The sequence below is a fragment of the Sitodiplosis mosellana genome, unplaced genomic scaffold, assembly GCF_009176505.1.
Source record: "Sitodiplosis mosellana isolate CC-2019 unplaced genomic scaffold, AAFC_SMos_1.0 Smas_scaffold_12, whole genome shotgun sequence".
In the NCBI taxonomy this organism is placed as follows: Eukaryota; Metazoa; Arthropoda; class Insecta; order Diptera; family Cecidomyiidae; genus Sitodiplosis; species Sitodiplosis mosellana.
Genome location: NW_022595254.1, coordinates 424,154 through 439,155, shown reverse-complemented (window position 1 = coordinate 439,155; position 15,002 = coordinate 424,154). Strand labels below are relative to the sequence as shown.

The 15,002-nt window shown below is 35.0% G+C and overlaps 2 protein-coding genes across 3 annotated transcripts in view; both read right to left on the bottom strand.

The window, feature by feature from the left end:
• Nucleotides 1-8,755, bottom strand: part of LOC129567825 (uncharacterized) — a 10,670-nt gene extending 1,915 nt beyond the window's left edge. Inside the window, exons 1-27 of the mRNA XM_055445180.1 lie at nucleotides 8,560-8,755; nucleotides 8,220-8,398; nucleotides 7,434-8,142; nucleotides 7,212-7,375; nucleotides 6,877-7,116; nucleotides 6,608-6,817; nucleotides 6,423-6,507; nucleotides 6,082-6,358; nucleotides 5,756-5,975; nucleotides 5,624-5,653; nucleotides 5,358-5,550; nucleotides 5,221-5,295; nucleotides 4,806-4,846; nucleotides 4,521-4,667; nucleotides 4,315-4,457; nucleotides 3,562-3,596; nucleotides 2,830-3,002; nucleotides 2,485-2,761; nucleotides 2,196-2,332; nucleotides 1,882-2,110; nucleotides 1,635-1,819; nucleotides 1,336-1,563; nucleotides 1,071-1,246; nucleotides 970-997; nucleotides 791-875; nucleotides 422-698; nucleotides 128-344 (exon numbers count right to left, since the gene is read on the bottom strand). Of these exons, the coding sequence (XP_055301155.1) occupies nucleotides 128-344; nucleotides 422-698; nucleotides 791-875; nucleotides 970-997; nucleotides 1,071-1,246; nucleotides 1,336-1,563; nucleotides 1,635-1,819; nucleotides 1,882-2,110; nucleotides 2,196-2,332; nucleotides 2,485-2,761; nucleotides 2,830-3,002; nucleotides 3,562-3,596; nucleotides 4,315-4,457; nucleotides 4,521-4,667; nucleotides 4,806-4,846; nucleotides 5,221-5,295; nucleotides 5,358-5,550; nucleotides 5,624-5,653; nucleotides 5,756-5,975; nucleotides 6,082-6,358; nucleotides 6,423-6,507; nucleotides 6,608-6,817; nucleotides 6,877-7,116; nucleotides 7,212-7,375; nucleotides 7,434-8,142; nucleotides 8,220-8,398; nucleotides 8,560-8,647 (4,848 nt within the window). The 5' untranslated portion in view covers nucleotides 8,648-8,755. The remainder of the gene's footprint in view (nucleotides 1-127; nucleotides 345-421; nucleotides 699-790; nucleotides 876-969; nucleotides 998-1,070; nucleotides 1,247-1,335; nucleotides 1,564-1,634; nucleotides 1,820-1,881; nucleotides 2,111-2,195; nucleotides 2,333-2,484; nucleotides 2,762-2,829; nucleotides 3,003-3,561; nucleotides 3,597-4,314; nucleotides 4,458-4,520; nucleotides 4,668-4,805; nucleotides 4,847-5,220; nucleotides 5,296-5,357; nucleotides 5,551-5,623; nucleotides 5,654-5,755; nucleotides 5,976-6,081; nucleotides 6,359-6,422; nucleotides 6,508-6,607; nucleotides 6,818-6,876; nucleotides 7,117-7,211; nucleotides 7,376-7,433; nucleotides 8,143-8,219; nucleotides 8,399-8,559) is intronic.
• A 284-nt stretch (nucleotides 8,756-9,039) lies between these two features.
• On the bottom strand, nucleotides 9,040-13,422 carry LOC129567633 (lipase 1-like). Of its 2 annotated transcripts, none has more exons than XM_055444740.1 (10): nucleotides 13,382-13,422; nucleotides 11,339-11,568; nucleotides 11,025-11,163; nucleotides 10,610-10,694; nucleotides 10,384-10,545; nucleotides 10,182-10,264; nucleotides 10,028-10,110; nucleotides 9,634-9,880; nucleotides 9,396-9,538; nucleotides 9,040-9,336 (listed from the first exon to the last, which is right to left on the bottom strand). In XM_055444740.1, the coding sequence occupies exons 2-10, from the start codon at nucleotides 11,402-11,404 to the stop codon at nucleotides 9,190-9,192; spliced, it is 1,155 nt and encodes a 384-aa protein (XP_055300715.1). In that variant the 5' UTR covers nucleotides 11,405-11,568; nucleotides 13,382-13,422; the 3' UTR covers nucleotides 9,040-9,189. The 2 variants fall into 2 exon arrangements, with proteins under 2 accessions (XP_055300715.1, XP_055300714.1); XM_055444739.1 differs by lacking the exon at nucleotides 13,382-13,422 and adding an exon at nucleotides 11,660-11,928.
• Between the last annotated feature and the right edge of the window lie 1,580 nt (nucleotides 13,423-15,002).

Here is a 15,002-nt window from a genome sequence, read left to right as displayed (position 1 = left end):
TTAGACAATTTTGGTGCGATATTTGTATGAAATCATATTTATTGGTTATAAATTGTCATTTATAAAAGTGCGAGTAGCCCCTAGAATTATATAGATCTTCATGACAGATAATGTTTATCGTGTATACTTTGAAAAAGTGATATGTTGCACCGCCCTGCTTGGCGCCAAATTTAATGGGGCACGTCTTTCCCTCGACTCCACAATCTTTTAAATCTTCGACACTGTTGATTTTTGATGTTTTGTTTTCAACCACCAGAAACATCGCCAAATTAGCGGTATATGAACTCACCATGATGAGTGTAAAAAACCACCAGAATGACGACGCAAGCCGTATGGAAGCAGCCCTAAAAACAAAATCTCATTACACTTTCACATCGATTTGGTATACATTTGGTTAGTATGTGTAAACTTGTTGCTATACTTTGGTTCAATTTCCGATCCTTGCTGAAGTAAAGCGCCGATAGCAAACCACGCTGAATTATTGAGGGTAAATTGATTTTCCAAATACGTCGGCTCTTCAATACATGGGTATCGATTTTCCCATTGTGACGGCGATATACGACCTAAGCAGAAGAAGCACAATGAAACGATTATGTACGAAGCACCCAGTAAAGCCCAAACGCTATTTGAAAACGGTGACATAAATGAAAACGTTTTCGGGTCCTCTTTGGCTGGCTTTCGGTATAAAAGTGCAATGCCTGAATATATTTGTGGAGAAAGAAAGCGAAAAAATTGAATGAAACGTGAAATTAAAATCTTCAGAACTTCTATGCTCCAGAATATTTCCTACCTAAATTCATGAATGAAGGCGTGAAATCTAATGCGGTGATACGTTCCGAGTTGATGGTCAAATCAGTAATGGCCAAATCTGCACTCTAAAATAGAAGAAATAATTGTTGATTAGTTCAATGCATGGATGACTCATCATGCTAAAAAATAAACTGATATTCAAACGTCAGGATAACAAACCCCATTTTGAACTTTTCCGATCATTCCTCTGCATTTCGAAATAGAACAAAAAGCATTTAGAAATGTGAAATCGATTTTTGCCACATTCAATTCAAACTTACGTCCATGAGTTTGTAGCATTATCATAACTACCGTAGTCAGAAGTCCATGGTACGAAATTGTAGTGAAATCCATACAGTCGTGCGAGTTCATCGATAAGATCGATTCCAAACCCTTCGAAACGTTCATTCCCCGACAGACCCGTCGCAGTATCTTTTAGCATAATGTACGGTGGACTCTAAATTAAAGCAAATAAAATCAAGTGCAAATCGGCATTTATTAAGTCCCATTTGAATGTTTCCATCATTGTCGAATCAAAGCAATTACCTCCGAAACGATTACATTAAATGTCATCTCATTGATTGGGACATTTTCATCGGAATCGGGCGTTTTAGTCTCTGGAGGCAAGAAGGTCAAACGTTCACTGCTACTTGGTTTGAATGAACCAATTTTAACCGGACCGTTTATGCCCAAGGACATCAAATCAATTTCAACATTGCTGCGAATGCCCTTTGTATCAAACTCAATTAGTCTAGTTAGTCCCGAATAATTACTCTGTAACAAAGTAAATTTGATTGTAAGCTTGATGTTTTCGTTGAAAAGAAGACAAATAAATGAAAACAAACAGTTTTCATGAAGTTAGTGATAGTGTATCCCTTGCTCCACGTTGACTGTGCATCAAAGCAATCGATTCCTTGGTCATATCTCACTTCCAAATGTTTTAAACCAAGTTGTTTTAAGGCTTGTGCTAAGATCATAATGCCGTCATAAATGAGTGCAGTACTTGTTTGCACGATAACTGGTTGTAGCTCTAAAAAAAATGTTATGCTTTAATTGAACGCAGCTGCAGTTGGAAGATGAGCCAATTTATACCTTCAATTTCTTCGGGTGTACAAATGCGAAAGTTTTCACATTTTTGTTTCTCTATATCCAGCATATTGTTGATGTTTTTGAATTCGTCAATTGGATACTCGGTATCAATTATGCGAAACAGTGTGATGTTTGCTTGTGTGTATTGAAAACGTTCCAAGTCAATGGTTTGTGCATCTAAATTGCTGATGATAAAACTGCGATCCGGAGTAAATAGGCCAACTTGCAATGCCTATGAAAATGATAAACAATTTTGATTATTCCTAGAAATAATTGTCATTTGAATGATTAATTGAAAAAGAAGAATTTGACGTTACCTGCTCCAAAATTTCAGATAAATGTTCAATTGAACTTTCAATCAATATATTTGTACTTCGATCACCCATATCTTTGAGCTTTTGTAAAGTGGGTCTGAAATTAGTACCAACTTCGACCGGTTGAACGATTACATTACCTATAGTTGCACAATTAATAGAATATTATTGTTAATATGTTAATGTTAATAACGATATTAATATGGTTAAATTATTAACACGAGATTTTAATAATTTAACCATATTAATATTATATTATTAACATATCGATTTTGTGCAACTATAACATTACCAGTTTTTCTACTTCGATCGTCCAAAAGCCGTGCGATTCGCTTAACATAGGATGGAGCCTCGTAAATTATTGTAAAATCTTGCCAATTATACTTGTCAACCACATCAATCAAGAGTTGTGCCAGTGTATCTTGGCTTGGATATAGGTTGACTGTTGATGTTTTTACCTCAATATCCATGAATGTGTCAATGAATGGAATTTCCTTGGCATCACAAATGCTCGCAACGTGTGACGATGCTGACGGTGATTGTGGCCCAATGATTGCATGATTTTTACTCTAAACATAGAAAATATAACACTCTCAATTTGAAATCATTTGATTAAAAAAAATGTGATTTAATTCACATCGAGCAATCGACAAACGCTTTCAGCTGCACCAAACTCATTTCCATAGTCAATCATCTCCGTGGCATAACCAAGTTCAATATCGCTTCCATTCAGTATATTCTTATTCGCTTTTTCAACTGCATAATCCAGTATGGCTGAGTTTATTTTCCTGTTTTTGTCGAATGTAGCACCTAAAGAGTTGTGTTTTGTTGCCAAACAAACAGAATTTCCCATTAGTGTTTTATTTTAAACCGACTGATCGGCGAAAATGTAACGACACAGATGTCGTCGGCACACATGCGCCACATCGAGAAAATTGCGTGTATTCGTTTCGCAAGTAGGCTCCCCGGTGAAAAGTGAGTCACGGGAAAACAAATTACTATAACGACCAGCAAAAATTGTGCAAACAAGTAAACACTTGTTCCGTTCGTATAAGTGATTCAAATTGTCAAGAGAGTGAGACAGAGGAAAACGAGAGGAAAATAAGATGAAACAAAACCACACAAAAACACATTCCTCGAAAAAGAATAGCACTAAAAATAAAACACCGCTTCCATAGGGAATACGGTGTGCTTAATGCGAGTGTAAATATTTGTTGTTCGTAATATGGACGGTTTTCAAGCGCACATTGATTTTATTTCGACGTTGAAATTATGATTTTTAAATATGAAGAACGAAGATTCTTCTTATTATCATATCAATCGGATACAAGAACTTTATATTTTTTTTTCTTCAAAAAATAATATTTACATAGTTCACATATTACCGATGGTAGAAATACTAACCTATGTAAAACACACCACCCGAACAAAACTCAATCGAGAATACCAATATCAACACAATAAAATAGCATTTGGAATTCATTTTAATTCACATATTTTTCTTCACCGATTCAAACGATTTTTTTCTGAATTGCTCAACACAATAACGCAGCTATTGATAGCGATCTATTTACGAAAATGCATTTTTTGCACAAAAATGTTATGGACGAACTAGGCAAAACCTCTTTCCGTGTCAAACTCAAGGCATCAACTGAATTCCAATGAAAAGACAATCGTTTGTGTTTGCGCCGAAGGAGAGAACTCACCGCGTTTCTATATAAAAACGTTACAGTGAGAGAGAATGGAAAATATATACAATCGTCGCTTCGTAGCAGCTGTTTGACTGTGATCGTTGAGATCTCAGTTTGGTTTATTTTAAAGTTCGAAAAATGTCGAGTGGTTCGTTGGCGTTTGAATTTTGTCATCATTCCAATTTTCCATTGGTTTTGAAAAGTCCAAGTCCAATCGACACACCGCCAAGAAGTAGTTAAATTAGTCTCTGACTTATTCTATTAATATTTGCCAATGTGAACGGTTACAACTTTATGGCATTATAAAGAAACACTGAAAACATTTTCAACATACTTAAACAAATGAGAGAAGACAAATAGTCATAAGAAAAACAAGAGTTTGATTTATTTTTTTTTGTACAACACAATATTTTTTTCTCTCGATATTTCACTGTGTTCTAGCGGAAGTTGATTGATTGGCATTATTCGGTAGTGAATGTAACTTCCAAGATCGCACTGGTTTCGGTCTGTTAGGATGGACCAGTGATTTTAACAAGAATCTCATTTCTATTTTCATTTCCTCTCTGAACGATACCTGTGGTGTAAATAATCCATTGTATTCATTGGTTTTTACAGCATTGTTTTAATCATGCATTACATTGGCTTCCCTAGCTCTGTTTCGAATCACACGAACAGTGTCAGCGATACCGTACAAAAGGGCAAATATACTTCCATAAGTTAATACAAGGAAAACACCTTCCAAATGATCCAAATTCAGACTCTCGGCTTCTGTTGACCCTTGCTTCTGAAATTATAATGAATTTTATCAATTTTTTTATTCGATTTCTCATTATTTGTTGTCTCGAAGGACGAAACTATATTTCCATCAATTTTTTTTCACACAATAAAACGTCACTGTCGATTCGTTTCTTTTCAAACCCACCTGGCAAGCTCCACCACCACGCTTGGCTTTCCACCATTTCACTGCAATGAAATTAATTAATTATTAATTAGTCTAATTTCAGTAGCTTCCATCTCCATCTTGTCTAACTTCTAACTGTAACTAATGGATTCTTTTTGAAAGTAAAACCGTTGTCAAATGTATTGGACAAATATCAACTGAAGAAAATCTTACTGGACAAAGATAAACTGAACTTTGAATTTAAATAGGAATACGGAAGCTTCAATATCACAGCTCTACTCTAGCTTCTATTAAGTTTAAACAATCTAGTTCTCTTGAAATTAGTTTTTACATAGGATTTTCACGGAGATACAAACAATTCAAATTGATTTACGCATGAATATTGACTAAACTTAACTAGTTTCCATTACAAACAAATAATAGATCAAAAAATCACCGTGCAATCTTTCCATCACTCCTCTTTCTTGTAGCTTCAGAATTCCTTCACTCAGTAAATTATAGTATTTATAATCTAAAAATTCAAGATTTAAAAAAATGAATTCTAAACAATGCGTATGATTTGACTAGCAATACTTTTACGCATGCCAATCGCATAATTGCGATCATCAATCAAATCTCCGACCATTGTAACATTGCAAATTCGTTCAGTGTAGTAAAGCAAAGATGTTGACTCCATCAAATAGGCGTAGTTTTCATTTTGTACTCGACGCAATCCATCATCATTCTCGTCTACCAACAATTCCGGATGAGTAGACATTACTTTATACTATTCATATAAATATGGAAACTTTAGTAAGAATTTTTGATCATTTAATCCAATGAATAGAGTATGACTGTACCATGTTCACGAATGTTGGATACTTTGAGTCCTGTTTAAATGGCAATATTCAAAGTGTAAGTGTGCTTGTAAAATTTTGTGTAACCAAAAAATACGTATTAAAGTCCGAAAAACTCTTATTCCATGTTCTTACTTCGAAAAATTTCAGTGTGCTTCCACCTTTTTTAGCTCCGAATTTTGCCTTACATGCCGGTTGATGTGGTAAACCACATTCTTTGAAATCTTCAACGCTTTCAATGACTTTCACTCGATTCTCGGCAACTAAGAATGCAGCCAGGTTAGCCGTATAGGAAGAGATGATAATCAACGTGAAAAACCACCAAACGGCTGAAACCAATCGCACTGACACAGCTCTGCAAATTACAAATTTTGATGAAGGACAAAACACGTTTAAACAATATTATTTGGTTGACAATTTTTCTTCAACGAAAAGAATAAAAACAAAAGGCTATTTCTCACTTGACTTCAATTTCCGAACCCTGTTGTAATAAGGCCCCTGCTGTAAACCATAATGAATTTTGAAAGCTAAACTGATTCTCCAAAACTGCTGGCTCTTCAACACAAGGGTATGGGTTCTCCCACTGGGATGGTGAAATTCTTCCCAAACAATAGAAGCATATCGACACAAAAAAGTAAAGTAGCGCCAGCAAAATCCAAACCTCATTCCCGAAAGGAGCCATAAATGAGAAAGTCGACGGAGCTGCTTTCCTCGGTATCTGATACAAAATAGCAATACCTAAAATCAAACCACACGCCGATTAACCGTATTGATTTATGACTTGATGTGAAATAAAATGTACCTAAGTTCATGATAGACGGAGTAAAATCGATTGCTTTGATCCTCTCCGATGTAACGGTCAAATCGGTGATTGCGATATCAGCAACCTGTAGCCAGTAATCATTATTATTTGTACTTGGTTTATGTAGAAAAAAGTATTACAAAACCAAATATTTGACTCGGCTAAAATTAGCTTCACACACTTACACCTGACATAACTTTGCCGATCATTCCACTCCATTTATTTGACGCTTCATCTTTACAAACGCCGTAGTTTCCATCCTCTTCAACAATGAATGTGTAACTAAATTCTAAGAGTAATGACAATTCAAATATTAAGTCGACTGCAAAGCCTTCGAATCGATCATTTCCGGTCAATAGATTTGCTTCCTCTTTCAGCATTGTGTACGGTTTTGCCTACGATTACAAAACAATCAAATCTGTCTATTCATTTCATTCACTAAACGGTATTTTACCAAAGCAGTGATAATCGTTAGCGATTTATTTCTCAATGTGTTGTCATCGATTGGCATTCTGGATGGTGTAGTTGATTGACGATTTATCTTTAATCGAGCAGCCGGATTTTCGATGCCATACATCCAAGTACCGATCTTGTCCAGTCCAATTTCGCTTATTTCTAAAACATCCACAGTAATATTTGAACGCACACCGGCATTATCAAACTCAATTTTACCCGTTATTCCATCGTATTTTACCTGGAAATTGAAAGTGACACTTTATATTTGATTCAAACGGAAATTTTTATCAAACATATCATCATATCCGGGATATGAATTTGAAATCGATTTACATTTTTCATATAATTCAAGATTGTGTAGCCTTTGTTCCAAGCGGAGCTGGACTCATCACACTGCACAGACAGTGTGGTAACTTGATCGCTTCCTAATTGTTGAATTGCAGTGGCAAATGTCATCACTGAATCATAAATAAGAGCAGCTCGTAGGCTCACCACATCTAAAATAAGAAATTCAATAAAATCCTTCTGAAATTCGCTCCATTAAATTCGCTTTACCGCTGAATTTTTCCGGATATGTAGGAAACTTTTTCTCCGGATTAGACTGGCACTTATCGGCACTGTTATCAGCATTTAGTTTGCTGTCCGGATCAACATTGAATAAATCGTTAAAATTCTCCACTTCATCGCCTTTTGAAAGTTGAAAAATCGAATGGCTCGTGTCCAACAGACGAAAAGTGGTAATATTTGCGCCACTGTACTGGTACGGCTTTAAGTTGATTGAATGTGTATCTAAATTTGTTATAATCCATCGGTAGTTTTTTGTCATTAAACCAACTTGCATTGCCTGTCGCAGAATTATTGGCAACGATTCAAAGGAACATTCCAGGATTAGGTTCGAATCATCGGAATCACGGACATCTTGTAATGTTGGCCGAAATTCGTTATTGGTGGTGTAGTCCAAATTACGAATATTTATTCGATTTTTCAGTTGTTTATTAATTTCCAGCATTTTCGCCACTCGTCCCAGCCACAATGGCGATTCATATAAAATCGTAATGCTATTCCATCCAGAGGCGTTCACATGATCCAGTACCAATTGCATCAAACTGTCGAAATTGGGATACATATTGAGAACGGCTCTTTTGGATGCAGCATCCTCATCCATATACGTGTTTATGTACGGTATTTCTTTTGAATCACAAATATTCATAGAATGAAATGCTGAAGACACCGACTGTGGACCGAATATAACACCAACTCCAAGCTATACTATCCAAAGCAACAACCATTTCAATTAATTTACATGATAGAAAAATCGCGAGAATCTACGGATATAATTACTTCAAGTAAATTGCAAACACGTTTCGAAACCGCATACTCGCGTCCATATGCAATTGTTTCAATTTCGACGTCAAGTTTCATGCCACTGTATTGGAGAATTTTCTCATTTGCTTCATCGACGGCATACTGAAGCATTTTAATGCCCTCATTGTAGAACGTATTGTTCTCGAACACCGCTCCTATTTGAACAACAGCAAAGAAAAAAAAAGACACTAAACTATTTTAAATACACCCACACACAAACACATTTTGACTAGATCTCGGAATACACAACAAAATCAGTGATTTTCTGATTAATATAATATGAATTTATAATACTAAGGTGTAATAAAAGTTTTACCGATCGCAATGTGATTCAACTGACAATTCGATAGGAATATTTTTATAAAATTAATGAACAACACAAAAATCCAATAGCTAAACTTCATTTTTCATTGGGAAATCACATTTAAATAAATGAAACACATCGAAAACCTCGTATTCGAATATTTACGAGTGAAAAAAAAATCTTCTCGTAAAACAAATGCGATATTATCATAGCGATGCTGAACGCAAACTGATCGCGTGCGGAAACTGAAATGAAAAACTCCGTGTCGTTCAACAAATCGGCATACACTTGGCTGAACACAACACTATATTCGAAATGTATTTTTATAAACTTACGACAAAACACCAGACACACTCGATCTCCATACTCATTGATCTATTTTTTTTTTCGTTTACCGCGAGGTTCTTCGGAAATTGTTCCGAGATCATCATGCGTGTCAAAAAGCAAAAACGACGATATTTTTAATTCATGAATTACATCAAACAGCTGGTATTTGTTTATTTTATATTGAGAGTTAAATACAGAGTGACTTATTTACTAAAATTTACAACGTGTTTCAAAATAAGGAAGATTATCACAGGGCGACTTATTAAAAATACCCTCTTTCGCTATTGTTAAATTATTACATGGACCGAACTTAAATTAGTAGAATAGTTTTTGTACTTTGAATATTTTCCTGTGAACCATGTCCAGATTGGAGCCGTATGCAAAATCGATGTGGTTGTAGCCAGGAAATTTGCTGATTGCGACCGGATAACGGCCCATGGCATTTGCCAGTATTGGAACATTCTGTGAAAATTATTGGCGATTAATTTGTGAGATTCGACTTCAATCATAAATTCACTTACATCGGATGGTGTCAACCAATCATTGGTACCATGCATGATATGAATATTCGCACGAACTTTTGACAAATCGTATTCTGGTGGCTCAGGAGTTCCATAAATTTGCATATTCTTCTCGATGCCGTGATGATAACGTTGGAATCTCTCTAATTACAGAACAGACACATTTTATTGTCGGACAATTTTGAGATTGTATTGAAGATTGATCTCATTTCAACGCTATTGTGTGGTGAAGACTTACGTGCCGCCGCAATTTGTGCATAATGAATAAATTGCTTATAACTTGCACCGCCTGGAATATGATTGAGTATAGTTGCTAGAAGCTCATCAAAATACAAATTTGAAGGACCAAATAGGATATATACGAAACTTCTGCACACATCTCTGCCCGTCGGTCGCATGCAGAACTGACTGACTGCTGTGATTATATCCATGGTTGCACCCGAATGTGACAGCACTTCATATATCCCATTGTTACGGAACCATGCCTATGAAAGAGATGAACAATTGAAGGTAATCAACAAGATGAGAAGAATAAAAACAAATTGCAAAATAATGTTAAATTCTATGTAAGAATTTTCAACGAATAAAAAACTGAGCGAAAATTATTCATGTTTTGCATTTTCCAAACATACCGCAACTGCATGTACACCATCCATCGATCTTGGAACCATCGGATGATTGTGCTTTAAAATAACCGGAGGTGTCATTAGATGTGCTGAAAATACGAATTATTGGATAAGCAATTGAAGAACTGAAGTACAAATTGGATTAAAATCCGACTATTACCGATGGTAATTTTATCGTTGTATTCTGGCAGTTCTGACAGCGTAACGTAGAAAGCGGTAACACCCTGGGAATGCCCAATATACCTTTTGAATATATTTAATGAATCAGGTATCTAAATATAGTGCAGTAAATTTGAAAACTAGCCAACAAACATTGTTGTATTGCTTCTAATCGACAAGAAATATGCAAAACATCAACTCACGTGAGTTTGGTTTGATTGGTGTGGTCCAAAACGTAATCAATTGCTGCTGGTATATCGTACACGCCGATTTCATGCCAGCTAAAGTCCCAAAATTTCGGATCTTTCGGATCCATTCTAATATGACGCCTCGAGTATGTTGTGCCGCGCGCACACAATAGCCAACTAGAGAAACAAAAACTTTGGTGTAAATTCATTTTTCATGAACATTAACATTTGATTTACCCACACATCATAACCTGCATCTGACATCTTATACGCGGCCGACGTGTGTCGACCGAACGTGAGGAAAGCTGGGCAGCTCGAGGTCATCCCTGAAAGTTTCGTTAGAAGGTAATTAAGAGCATTTTTCGATAAAATGTCAATTGCAGCCAATAAATATTGATCAATAGCTATCACTACATCTCTCATTTTGAGTTTTCTCATGTTATTTTTTTTCCTCATGTCATTTCTTGTTCGTAAGATACATATATCCCATTAGAAAGCAGAAATTCTTTGAATTTTTTAGAAAGTCTTTTTTTTTCATTTCTGCTTTTCTTCTTTCTTTGGTTGTTACGCAAGAAAAATGGTCCAAAAACCTTAAGCCGAATAAACTTAAAATTTGATTTTTTGTTTTCTTGAATAATTCATTGAGCGTATCGTACCATGCATAAATAGTACCACTTTGCGGTTATATTTGGACGCGCTCATGTTTGGAATCCGGTACACAGTTAGAATATAGCCATCTTTTGTAAAAAGTGTATGCTTCTCGGCCGGATAACGTTCAGCTTGAATCATATTCATCTGAAAAATATTCAAGTGCACATAAGTTTAAGTTCACAATTCTGAAGTTCACATTTACATGCACTGCTCCCACAGACACACACGCACACCGAACAGAACTGAATGCACAACACTCAATAGAACGGAACATTGGATGCACAAATATTCTATAGAAGAAAATGGTTTATATACTCACGACCGAGTCCGAGTGACAGAGCGGTATGGCAAAGAATACAAGCATCAAACACAGTTTCAGCCACATGATTTATATCACACGTCTGCTGAACAATTTTCTCTTTATGTATGAAATTTGAATTGAAGAATTTAACGTTGCATCGAACTGTACACACTTCCTTCTCTGCACATCGAATTCAAATGCAATGAAACGGGCACAGATCAAACAGTTTTATACAGTTCAGCGTCACACTAAATGGTATAAACAAAAATAAAAATGTGATACCGATTCTGAGTGTTTGAAAACAATTCCATTAAACTATTTTTATTTTATTATAAATACCGATTTCGATGCGTATTTTTAGATCACACAGTCCAAAAAAAGTCTACGTGCAACCAAAATATTATCCAACAGAAATCAATTAAGCGCACTACTACTATATTAGGCTGCCGAAATTGATATAAACAAACCAACAACGAGATGGACTAACGGACAAACAATTCAACTTTATCAACCAGTCGAAATGCGCCCAGATTTCCAAATAGTTCTGTTGTGTTGTTTGAAAAAATAAGACCGTCGTTTGTAAACGGTTCGGTTCGGTTCGACCGCATTGCAAGACGGCTATTTGTAGAAAAACGAAACCTTGTACTTGCCACCTAATATATTATAATGTTATTCATAAACTAAATGTCACTATCATTGAGAGAAAGAGTGAGAGAGTGAGAGAGAGAGACAGAGCGAGACTCTGACTGGCACACTCTCAGTCTCTTTGTACTTCCATCGTGCATGGCCCGTGGAAAAATATAGCCACACAAATTTTTACCGAAAAAATCTGTCTGAAACCGGCTAAACGAAAAACTGGTTTCAGTTACATCTATAGTCTGTACGGTGTACAGACACAATTGCATGTTTACATTATTATCGTTCAAATTTTTTATTATTCCATGGCATTAGCCACAAACAAAATTCGCATGTATCGTGTCGTCGTATTAATGATTTTTCGCTTCTTCACAATCATAGTGATTAGTTCAAAAAAGTTCTTTTCGGATGTTTCTCGTATCTTTCTGAATCATTTTTCATTGTGCGTAAAAAAAACATCTTGTCGTACGGTGTACTTCCTGCACAAACATTGTACATGGCGTGCATGGTATTTGTGTGACTTTGCAAAAAAAAACAAATCAACACAATAGTTTCGGCGAGAGAAAAAGAAAAAAAAAGAAAGAAAAAAAGACGAAAAAATCACATTTCATTTCGGTAATGATTAGAATGTGACGAATACACTGAACCGAATCATGAACAGTAAACAAGAAATTTTTTGTTTCTTCTTTTGCGCAAAAAGATTCCCGCGAAAGAGTTCAGAAGTTCAACTGTCCAATGATTTTGGTGTTTTCATTGTTGCTGTGCCAAGAGCAATGTTCGTGGTTTTTTTTCGGTGTTGTTCTGTTGATGATGTTTCACTTATTTTGCCAATTTAATTCTTGATGACGTATTTTTTGCGTGCGAATCATTCGGCTCATGAACATGAAGACGTTCGTCATAAATCAATCACGAAAAAATAAACGGTTCTTATTATAGCAAGATGAATATAAAAATATCTCGCCGAAATTAGTGCTATCGTTCCGAAAAACTTGTTTTGTACGAATTTAACCTCACGTAGACACCACTTAGAACTTCTTTTTGACAACCAATCGGGCTAATAAACTATTTTACCGGCTTAATATGAACAAACAACGAGCTGCAAAGTAAACGAACTTCTTTAATCTATTATACATACATTTGTTAGACAAAGAATTTGTTAATTTCTCTTTTCATTCATTTGAGTAATCACAATTTCTTTGGTGATTCTTTCGGAAACAAATGATAGCGCACAATTATTAATAATTATGTATGTCAATTATCACATTGGCTAGTAACATAAAGTGCCATTTGGTTTTCGTAATAATTCCAGTTTATTTCTACAGTTTTTATTAACTAAACGCGTATTCGCGATCTATAAACGATCGATAAATTTTGAACTAATTTGATAAAAAAAAATTCAATATAAATCACTCACATCTAACTTACCTGATCGAGCACTATTCACTATCAATCCGAATACGTTCACGGCTTACGGAAATGTGTGTTCGATTGTTGCCGTCAAAATGACTACTTTGGCGCGTATCGTGATGGAATTTTGCGTATTTTCCCTCAGAAAAATGAATAATATTCTATTCGATTGCATCTAAACATTTTGATACGGAATAATATCACGAAATATTTAGCATATTGTATCTTTAAATATCGAAAATTAGCACTGCGATTGAAACGCTTATTCTCAATTTGCATAACAATAAGTTGCATGTTTGCTCCAGACATTTTAATAAAAAAGCAAACATATCATTATTAGTCATCGTATCGAACGGTTGAATGTCATTCAATCTTTTGACAGCATCGTGTATTTTTTCCATTTCAACAATTGATCAACTTACACTTGCTGCTGAACATTCAAAAAGCATTCTTCGTAATATGAAATTATCAAAATGAAATCGAAATTGGAGATTATTGTTAAAACGAATGCCTTGATTAATCTCGATTCAATGCAATTTAACCCATCATTTGTTCACAAAATTTGGATCAATTCAAATAGTAAATCAATAAATTATTTAATTAACCTTGAGGCCAAATCGGCTTATCCAATGAATACAATAATTAATAATTTTATAATCATCGAATTCGAGTGTACATTCTGAATAGATTGAAGCTTCATGTATTGAAAATCATATTTCTTAAGAAAAATGGATCTATTCACGCGAATGTAGCCTTTGATGAATGGTGTAATCATAGTTCAAAGTTCTGCTTCAATTAATTTTTTTTGTTCTATTTCGACCATCGAAAAACTTGAAAAATCTTGTATTCTATTCAGGGTTAAAGAAGGCATGATTTGTTCACTTTCGTAACAAGAATCTATTACGCTGCATGATAAGCCACAATTTTTTGTCGCAATAATTGGGTATCCATTTTCTTGGCAACATCCCAGAAAAAAAAGCCATTAATCCGACCATTTTCAAAACCAGTAAAAAAAATCTATGGCCATTTCTTCATCATGCATTCAACTGAAAAACGTGACAAGCATGATCAATAACAAAGTTCGCAATAAAAAAAATAGTTGTGCTTTTCTTAATACATGAGATTGCGTGATTATGTTGCATTTTCTAATTAAAGTAAGAATCTTCGTTTCATCGTGCATAGAAGAATTTTTTCGGGTTTCTTTTCTCCTATTTTTTTTCTTTCCCTTTTTTTGCAATATCACACATTCTAAACTATATTTCCAAGTAAAAGAAAAAAAAACGCACAGTATCAAATTTCGAATCGTATGCATGAGTCGTAGGTCTAGACAATGTTCAGTCGTTGATGTTGATGACCCCGACGAAGAACTTGAATGTGTTCCATTTTGAATGAGTATCATTTTTGCCAACAATGCTCTGCGTTGTTCGACACATTTGGTAAACTGAGCTTACTAAGCTCACATGAACGTTGAACATGTTCTGAAGAACAGAAATACTCGTTTGGGCATATTATTTTCTTTTATTTCAATTAAAATTGATTTTTAGAGGATTATCGTGTTTAATATTTTATTTAAATGGCCATTGTTTGAAGTTAGGTGGAATTCTTCATATATTCATTTCACCATCTTTTATCGACCGGG